Source organism: Populus euphratica, unplaced genomic scaffold (assembly GCF_000495115.2).
Source record: "Populus euphratica unplaced genomic scaffold, PopEup_1.0 scaffold31.1, whole genome shotgun sequence".
Taxonomy (NCBI): Eukaryota; Viridiplantae; Streptophyta; class Magnoliopsida; order Malpighiales; family Salicaceae; genus Populus; species Populus euphratica.
The window spans coordinates 1796377-1805212 of NW_011499850.1; the positions used below are offsets into that span (position 1 = coordinate 1796377).

Genomic DNA, 8836 nt, shown 5'->3' on the forward strand with positions numbered 1-8836 from the left:
TAATAAAAACCAACTTGTATTTGATTAGTATCTTATAATAAAAGCAATAGAAACAGATAAGATAGAAATACATTATATTGAAGAGATAAATACTTAAAATAAAATAAATAAAAAAAATTTTATTTTAAAATTTAAAATTAAAAAGATATTTTTTATCTTTATGTTGTTGTGTCTTGAGACAATAACCAAATATTATCTTAATTATTTGTGTTGTCTATTAAGTTAATACCCAAATATTAACTAATTTCTTTTTTTTTTTTAACATGAATGATCTAAATCTGCATTAAAATGATGTCTCCAACATGATTTATGATGATCACGGGAATTGTTATGGATAGGTTAATATGTAGGATAAAGAAAAAAAACATAAGGATTGGGGGACCTTGAACAACCCATACCTTAAATTACCAATAAAATAAAAAAAAGAGATCTAGCTCACATGGTTACATGTAACGGGGATGGCATGTTCTTGTTAATCTCCCCTCTTCATTTTTTTTTTTTTCCATTGTTCAACAAACCTAACCAAATTATGGAAAATCATTGTTTTCCTTTTCTATTTAGATTTCAGCATTTTTTATTTTGATGGTTATTATGAAACTTGGATCGACTCAATGAGTTAATTTAGACCTAATTAATCTAAGATCTAACTTGGATTAGTGTAATTTTATTAAAAACTCATGTTAACTATGTTAAAATCCATTGATTTTTTAAAAAATATTTTTTTAATATATTTTTAAAAAAATTAGAGTAATTTAAGTTAATTCATCTGATTTATGACATGAAGTTTTGCCTAGACAGTGTTTAATAACTATAATCCTAACGAACATTATCAATCAAGCTCCTAATATTGTTTTTAGTTTGGTTTTTTATACATTTAAAGAGATTTTGTAGAATTTGTTTGTATAATTTATTTATGAGATCCAATTTTACAAAAATAAATCAATTTATAAAAATATATTTAGAGAAACTCAAATTTAAAATCTCAATTTCAGGATTGAATATTAATTATTTCACAAAAAAAATATACAATTATATATATATATATAAAGAAATTGTAAAATTTTCTTTTGTTTTTCTTTACCAACACAACTGTTTTATCTGTACCCCACTGCGCACTCACTAGTAAAAGTAGGCTTTTTGTGAGTAAAATGCGTTCTTGTGAGTGAAGGGAACCCTACTCTCCTTCTCTATAAAGCTGGTTGCAATATATATATATATATACATATATATATATATGTTAGAGTGGTCCATGAGAATTTGTATGGGCATGCTCCATCTCTCTGTTTCTCTCACTATATCACTATATTTTCACTTGAACGAAAGAAAAATAAAGGGATATGAGATCTGAGAAAATTTGAAGGTTTTTGGTTTAATCTTGCAAATCCTGGTCATGCTTTTCCACAGCTTTCTTGAACTTCTTTGCCTTGCTTAATCTGTGTATATATAGATCACAACTTGTATAGCTCCCATACGTATATAGCGCCATGGAAGCTCAAGAAAGCTGTGGGAGAACATGGCAATTCAGGATTTTTCTGGGCTCTTTTCTTGCTGTTACGGTCAAGACCTCTCCTTTCCTTCATGGAATGCATACAAAAACCATTCATGTTCTTCCTCCCTGTATGGATCATGGTAATTCTATGAATTCTCTTGTCATTTAGACCCTTTTTTGCAGCTTTTTTAATGGTTTTCTTTAATTTTCCTTTTAGGAAAATTCTCTTGTAATCGATGACCATTTTTTGTTTTCTTGATAAAGATTTGATTATTGTGCGGAATTATGATATGGAGTTTCATCCTCTATCATTTTCCTCAAAATTTTCCTTTTTTGGCTGTTGGAGAAAAGATAAGTTAGGCTTCAAACCATTTAAACCATGCACGAACAGGGTAACATAATATTTTGCAAGTTGTATCTAGTTTTTGGAGATTACTATCCTTAAAATTAATATAAATCCTGATCATTGGATAAAGATTGTGAAAAAAAGGTTGAATTTTGTGTTTCTTGCAGAGAAGATTTCTACCTTTCCTTTTTATCGTTAATGATAATAGTTCTTCCTCTTGCCTTTTGGTTTATTTCTAACATGATCTCGTGCATTTCTGCGAAAAAGGTTAAAACTTGTCACTCTCTCACTTTCTGACATCAGTCTTTTTTTTACCTCTACTCTTTCTCTTTTCTGGTGGGATCTCCACAGTGGTAGTTGAGGACTTGTGCAACTTGCAAATCATACAATGGTGTATTCTGTGTTTAAATTATTGGGGTTTGCTTCCATTTCTTCGCTGCCTAGCTGATGGTCTCAAAACTTTACAAACCTACACAATTGATCAACCCTCCTTTAGCCCTCTTTCTGAAAATATTATTGTCCTTTTGAATCTTGAATATCTAACTCAAAGCCTTTAATTTGTACTTGGTTCTGCATTGCAGTCCATGAAAATTCCCATAATTCTTACATATCCCTTTTGTTGATTTCTGTGTTAAGTTGCAGAGAATTATTTCAACTTGGAGTGGTTGGTGAGATTCCTAATTATCTTTCACATTGATCAAGGGCTTTCACTTCAAAAAGTAATTAATTATCATGTTATATATTATCAATTTTATTTTATTTTTAACCATTCCAAATTAACAGTTTCTGACCAAAACATAGTGAATCATACATGCTCCTTATAATATTTCAAAACTGCTTCAAGGCAAGTGTTAATTTATCATAGGCTAAAAGAGATCGTAGAACAATATTTGTTTTTTTCACTTTAGAGATCATGCAGTGCCCATTTTGTATCTACTATATATGATTCTTGGCATACTATGATGATCAGATGGGGTCCAGCCAATTAGGACAATCTACAACTTGCAAAACATCTCATTGGCTTAATTATTACAGCCAAGGGAATAAAAAGTTAGTTGCCTCTCTTCTTGATTGTTAGCTGTTTCAATCACTTTATATATACGGGCTCTTTATATTGCTTTGACAAGTAGCTAAGCTCATCATTGCAGACCAAATCAATAAACTGCTCACCATCTTAGCTGCTGGGCTCTGCGCCTAGGTCCTAAGCGTAAGCCTTTGATTTTTTTTCTAACATGGTAGACATAGAAGAATAGTTTTAAAAAAGGTTTTTTAATCTTTCTCTTCTCGTACCTTGCAAGGATGAGCTCGTGCTTTGAAAGAAGAAGAACAACTACACCACAAAAGCTAGCTGGCTGTGTGTTCATGGTGGATCATAATTGAAGTGGGGGGAAGACCTATAAGATAAAAATAATGAAGCTTTGTTAAGGGAATCTTTACCTAATGCAAGACATGAAATGAAAAGGCCTATTGCTTTTAATGTCTAGTATGAAAGAATGCTGATGCATAAGGCTGAGGTCCACCAAAACTAGTTTATAATTGGGCAGACAGAGGGGCATGGCAGATCTGAACACCTTAATAGAAATATTGTTAATGCACTGCTTATAGTTTCTAATATTAGACCAATAATACTCATTTAGCATTCAAGATATGCCTAGTCCATTAGTGTATATCCATTGAAGTCAGCTTTGTGGGATTATACAGCTAAAGGTGCTTGGGTTTTAATTAAAGCATATAATAAAAAACCAGAAATAATTCAGATATTTATGAACCGGAACACATGACTTTTGGAACGCATGGATGTTATTGTTCATTGAGTAATATTTAAGCTAGTAGACGAAGCAAGCTTTGTTTCTAAAAACAAGAAAGAATCTCTGAAATGCAGTCCCAACTATGGACAATCGTCCAAATTTCTTCGGTGGGATGACATTCAGGCTCCTTGCTTTGGCCATTAGGTATAGAACACCACTGTTTTTACCATTTTTCGTACATGACCTGATTTCTCAAGTTAATGACTTCTCATATGTCCTTTAATGTATTTTCTGAAGTAAATGTGACTTCTTCTTCCTGCTATCACCTCTTTCTTCTTCCTCTTTTTCTGGATGTGAAATGGGTTCGTTAAGAAAATTCGAAAGATTTCACAAAAAGTCACCAAGGAGATGACTACCAAGCCAACCAAACAGACATATTACCATAAGAAAGGAACCTCCTTGTATATGAAGGCCGGAAAGTAGCTGAAGAGATATGATATGGCAGCTAGGGCATCATGTCAAGGTACGTGTCTCCCAGCACAACAGTCTTTCCTAATTAATAAGGTGAAATTCTGTTCCATGAAACGACTCCATCGTTTGACAATCATGTGACATGCTGTGTTTAAGATCAGGTTCACAGTCGTGGAGCATCATCATTCAATAGCAGCAGACGATCTTCTATATGCTGATTTGAAGATATCATTATTATTATTTATGAATAAATGTATCCACATTTAGGAAGACTTTTTCAGTACTGCGCACTTGATATTCAATTTATTTCTCTCCACGACCCATCTTGATTAGATTTAAAATGGTGTATTCTATGTTCTTTTGACCTGCATTTAAGCAATAATAATGCTTGTACATGTTTCTGATAAGCCAGAAGTCATCGATAATGAATTAATGATAAGATGCCTACCGTCGAGTCATAATCGATACTGAATGAATGATAAGATGCCTACCGTCGAGCACTTCTACAAGAACAAAAATAGAAGACTTACCTATCAAAAGACCTTGATAGTCTAGATCTTCAAAATTAAGCAGGGACAAAACCAGTATGAACCTTCACCGATCAAAATATAGAAGACTTATCTATCTTCAACCACACTCCCAACATTGTTCTGGTGGAAGACGTGACATTTTTAGCACCGAAAAAAATAAAGAAGATGTGACATTTCCTTTGAGAGAGAGAATGGGTTCTGGCTAATATAATTAGCATGGTACGACTGGTCCCTAATAATCTTCCTAAAAGCAGAAACATATCATCCAATTCGGATGAATGTAGCCATGAAAGTATTTCATTGTCAAATAATTAGCTTTCATTTAAGCCTGCTAATTGGATTTTTCACTTTGACTTTAATTTTATACGCATCTCTATGCACAATTAAATGTAAATAAGCCATCCGATTTGCTATAAAGAAAAATCAAGTGCGTCACGTAAAAGGGAAATGGCAGGGCAAAGCAATAACATAGCTCTCTTCCCATCTGGTGGGGAAACGGAACAGTACCGTACCGTCGCTATTGATATATAAAACCATTGCTGCTCTACGATCAGAACAATAGGACAGGAAGCATATATACATGAAGTGCAAAAGCTAGCTTTACCTTTTTATTTGATGTGAGAGTGCATAACAACGATAAATGACAGCAACTTTAGTGACCCTTAAAGGCGTGTGAAATAGGGAAAAAGTTAGGGTGAAAATTGTGTACTTACAAAAAAAATCAACAGCCATGAATGACCAGTAGTATGTAAAAGAGAGGAATAATAGTGTTTATCCATCTTCTTACAATACTCAGTGTTGAGAATTTAATTCAGTGTAGACGACAATGGTTCTAATTTTGAGATTTTGGTGTGCCAACGAAATCAATTTCCATAAGGATATAAGGGAAAGGATATGATCCATAACAGATTATAATCTGTACTGACTCCCTCCTATTGCTTTGAAGGTAAGAGAAATGGAGGGCACAAGAAGAAATTCTCTAATAAAAGAAATGCAGGCAGACATGAATGAAAATGCAGTTGAAAATCTTGAAACTAGGCACTGTGCCCTTAAATATAAAATAAATAAATGTAAATCCATTAAATACAAAGCTTTTGTTTAGTTGTTATTGTCATCCTACATGCACAATTTCTAATTATCTTATGAAATTAAAGTTATTAGTTCTTACTTTAAAAATAAAAAATGCAAGAAGGCATTTTTTTTTATTATTAAAAGTAGTACTGCTGTTTAATTTCCCCATGCAGTAATCGGTTTGGATCGATCTTTCCATGAAAAAAAATAAAATTGTTTTGAAAAATAATTCTCTTTATTGTCTCAAAACAAACGAGATAATAAAGCTAATCAATACCTTTAAAATAATTGAAATTAAAGATCAAATAATTAATTTAAGAAATAAGACAAAAGTTACAGCACTATAGGAGTAGAATGTGCAGCGCGTTTTATCAATTATTTTCTTATTTATTTAATATTCTTTAATTCCCGCATCTCCTTCCACAGTCACAAAGCACAAGAAAATCTATAGCTTTTCCAACTCTTTCTCCTCTAAAGAAAAGCTAACGTCTATTAGACCAGACAAGCCAGCACCTATCTGTGATCCCAATTGTTTTCCTTTAAGCAAGCATGATTAGTGGAAATAATGAACATGTCCCCTCTAAAAGTGAAAGTAACAGATGGTAATTAAATATTCATGCCACTTATGAATTCAAGAGAATAAAGCAAAAGGCCATCCTTGATTGATTATTATTGAATTGTACAGCTAACGAAAGTTAAAGACTGGTGATCAGAATATTTATGGGTTGGATTAGCTGGTCACATTATGTAATTAAATTGGCCTGAATATGCAATCATGAGCCGTTCATATCCATAAAAAACATGAGAGGTGGTCTACTAATAATTTGTGGATCGATTTAGGTCCCCTTTGATGTGTTTTTACAGTTAAGTTCATAAAATACTAGACCCAACTTTTTTTATCGCCATAACGTTTCTTTACATTGCCAGAAGCGTCTGCAACCGGAAATTAGGTATGTCATCACTGTTAAACATTCATGTGTCTCATTGAAGTCGAACCAGCAATTATTGTGTTCATGCAAGATTCATTTGTACATAGGAGAAAGATATATTGTTTCTACTATCCAAAGGAGAAGGCATCATGAACATACTATGATCTGATTGAAAACATGTGTCAGCCCTAAAAGGAAAGGGCAATATTTTGTACTCTTTAGCTCCCTATGGATCATACTTTTCCTCGCCATTTAATTCGTTGTCCTCCCGTCGCAGATTGGAAAAGAAAATGAAAGGGAAAAAACCCTAATTTCTTAGTGCGTTCATGCTCACGGATCAAGTTGTAATTGTCAATCCCAACTCCGAAATATTAAGATGGGTATTTGGCCACTCCAAGAGCAACTGTTCATGGCTAATTAATATGAAGAAAATACATTAGTCACATTTATACATTAAAAATCGAGATTTAGTAATATAAAGCAAGTTGTTTAAATGTGAAGCAAGTGTTAGAAGTATGCTTAATGGATTCTTGATTGGTGTTGAGCTGACTATGGTCCACAGTCCAATAAATCTTCCACCTATCATTATTAACACTCGAGTTAGTGCTGGAATTTGTGGTTTGAAGGGTTTTTAGGTGAGGGTTAATTCCAAACTGAGAAGGCAGTAGCAACCCTTGTGGTCCATAGCTAAAAAGCAAGCCTGGGTTAATTTGATCAAAGATAGATACCATACTCAAACCTGATTCATACACTACACAAAGATAGAAAAATAATTGTACAGCATATTAATTTATATTGAACAAAAAACAGCAAAGCATTTCAATATATAGCAGACTAGATATCAACCTCATGAAAAGGAATCTGTAGGTCAGATGTTTACAAAAGGTCTATTACTGTGTCAACCGACACAGTACAAATTAACACAGATTAATGGGCGATCGAAAGATCATCAAGTGATGCACTTTTGATCATTTAATAGGAATTACTCCAAATTAAGTGATGCACATTTGATCATTTAATAGGAATTACTCCAAATTAACTTTTATCAGAAGAATCTTAACGTGTCGGTAGCCAACCTGATGTGCTTTGGCTGTAATTTCATCTTTTGTCATCGTTTTTTACATCATCAATATTAAAATACACAATCCAATCCATAATATATATGTGTACACACACACACACACACACCGGCTTTCAAGAATCGTGTGTGTGTGTTCTTGAAAAGTGCATACCCGATAAATCTTTGTTTCGTCTTCCAAGAATCGTGTGTGTGTGTGTTCTTGAAAAGTGCATACCCGATAAATCTTTGTTTTTGTGGTCTCTTTTTGATGCAGGTGTAAAAGGAAGGACTCTGCTGGCAGGAAGCTATGCATCCAAAATACTCTGTAAATTAACATGAGAGAAAATTCTATAGTGATGTTCTACAAGTATTAGCTCTCTGGGAATTAATAATAAAATAATGCACTGGTTAAATCATGAATAGATAAGTAAAAATGATGTCTGGTTAAAGAACGGAAAGCCCTTTAATTTGAGGTAGCCATGTACCCCTTCTTGTTCTCCTTCAAAGCATGAAACTTGCGAGAAACAAGAGATTGAAAGATTCATAAGAATATTTGCAGGCATTAATTAGTAAAAAGAAAATTAAAAAACCCTAAACTCAGTTGGGATCCAAGAGATCATCATTTATGAAACAAAAAATTCAAGAAAGTTAGATGATAAAAGAACTTATACACCGATCATTGATGCCGAGTCCGACGAAGAAATAGGAACTTTCTTTGATCCTGTTTGTATCTTCCCACAGCTTTATTGAACCGCAACAAAAATGAATACAATGTCATATGGTCATGGCATATCGCACAACAACATCAACATGCATAAATCTAATAGGTGCAGTTCAAGAAAGCTGTGGAAGAATACAAAGAGGGTCACAAACAAACACACCAAAAAATATTTTTAGAAGCTTCAAATTAAGCTCTCCATGAAAGGGCTACATACAAAACACCTAAAAATAGATTCTTATAGCTTCAAAGCCCTCCAATGAACAAACCCTAGAAAGGCTTCTAAAGAGAAAGGTCAAGAGGGCTAAGGGAGAAAGAGAAGTCAAATATAGAGATAAAAGAGAGAGAGAGAGAGATTCAAAGGAGGAGTAGTGTGTAGGTTTAGGGTGAGAAAGGGTGGAGGTGTAGTGTGTAGGTTTAGGGTGAGAAAGGGTAGTATTTATAGGGGATTTGAGGTCCTTTTTACTGCCAATC

The 8836-nt window shown here is 33.3% G+C and overlaps 1 protein-coding gene across 10 annotated transcripts; it reads left to right on the forward strand.

Moving 5' to 3' along the window:
* Positions 1 to 1202: 1202 nt before the first annotated feature.
* On the forward strand, positions 1203 to 4461 carry LOC105121042 (uncharacterized). 10 transcript variants are annotated; one of them, XR_841465.1, is made up of 4 exons: positions 1203 to 1218; positions 2661 to 2885; positions 3956 to 4106; positions 4211 to 4461. XR_841465.1 is itself a non-coding variant. In XM_011019525.1 (4 exons), the coding sequence occupies exons 1-4, from the start codon at positions 1485 to 1487 to the stop codon at positions 3213 to 3215; spliced, it is 390 nt and encodes a 129-aa protein (XP_011017827.1). In that variant the 5' UTR covers positions 1229 to 1484; the 3' UTR covers positions 3216 to 3483. The 10 variants fall into 10 exon arrangements, 2 of the variants coding, with proteins under 2 accessions (XP_011017827.1, XP_011017828.1); XM_011019525.1 differs by lacking the exons at positions 1203 to 1218; positions 3956 to 4106; positions 4211 to 4461 and adding exons at positions 1229 to 1629; positions 2472 to 2554; positions 3134 to 3483 and having other exon boundaries at positions 2806 to 2885; XM_011019526.1 differs by lacking the exons at positions 1203 to 1218; positions 3956 to 4106; positions 4211 to 4461 and adding exons at positions 1229 to 1629; positions 2472 to 2503; positions 3134 to 3483 and having other exon boundaries at positions 2806 to 2885.
* Positions 4462 to 8836: the final 4375 nt, after the last annotated feature.

What these genes read in the sequence shown, in the direction of transcription:
- LOC105121042 (XM_011019525.1), top strand. Translation starts at nt 1,485, where the DNA reads ATGGAAGCTCAAGAAAGCTGTGGGAGAACATGGCAATTCAGGATTTTT. An exon ending in TCCTCCCTGTATGGATCATG is followed by an intron (nt 1,630 to 2,471) that starts GTAATTCTATGA and finishes TTCTGTGTTAAG; the next exon opens with TTGCAGAGAATTATTTCAAC. An exon ending in AAGGGCTTTCACTTCAAAAA is followed by an intron (nt 2,555 to 2,805) that starts GTAATTAATTAT and finishes TATGATGATCAG; the next exon opens with ATGGGGTCCAGCCAATTAGG.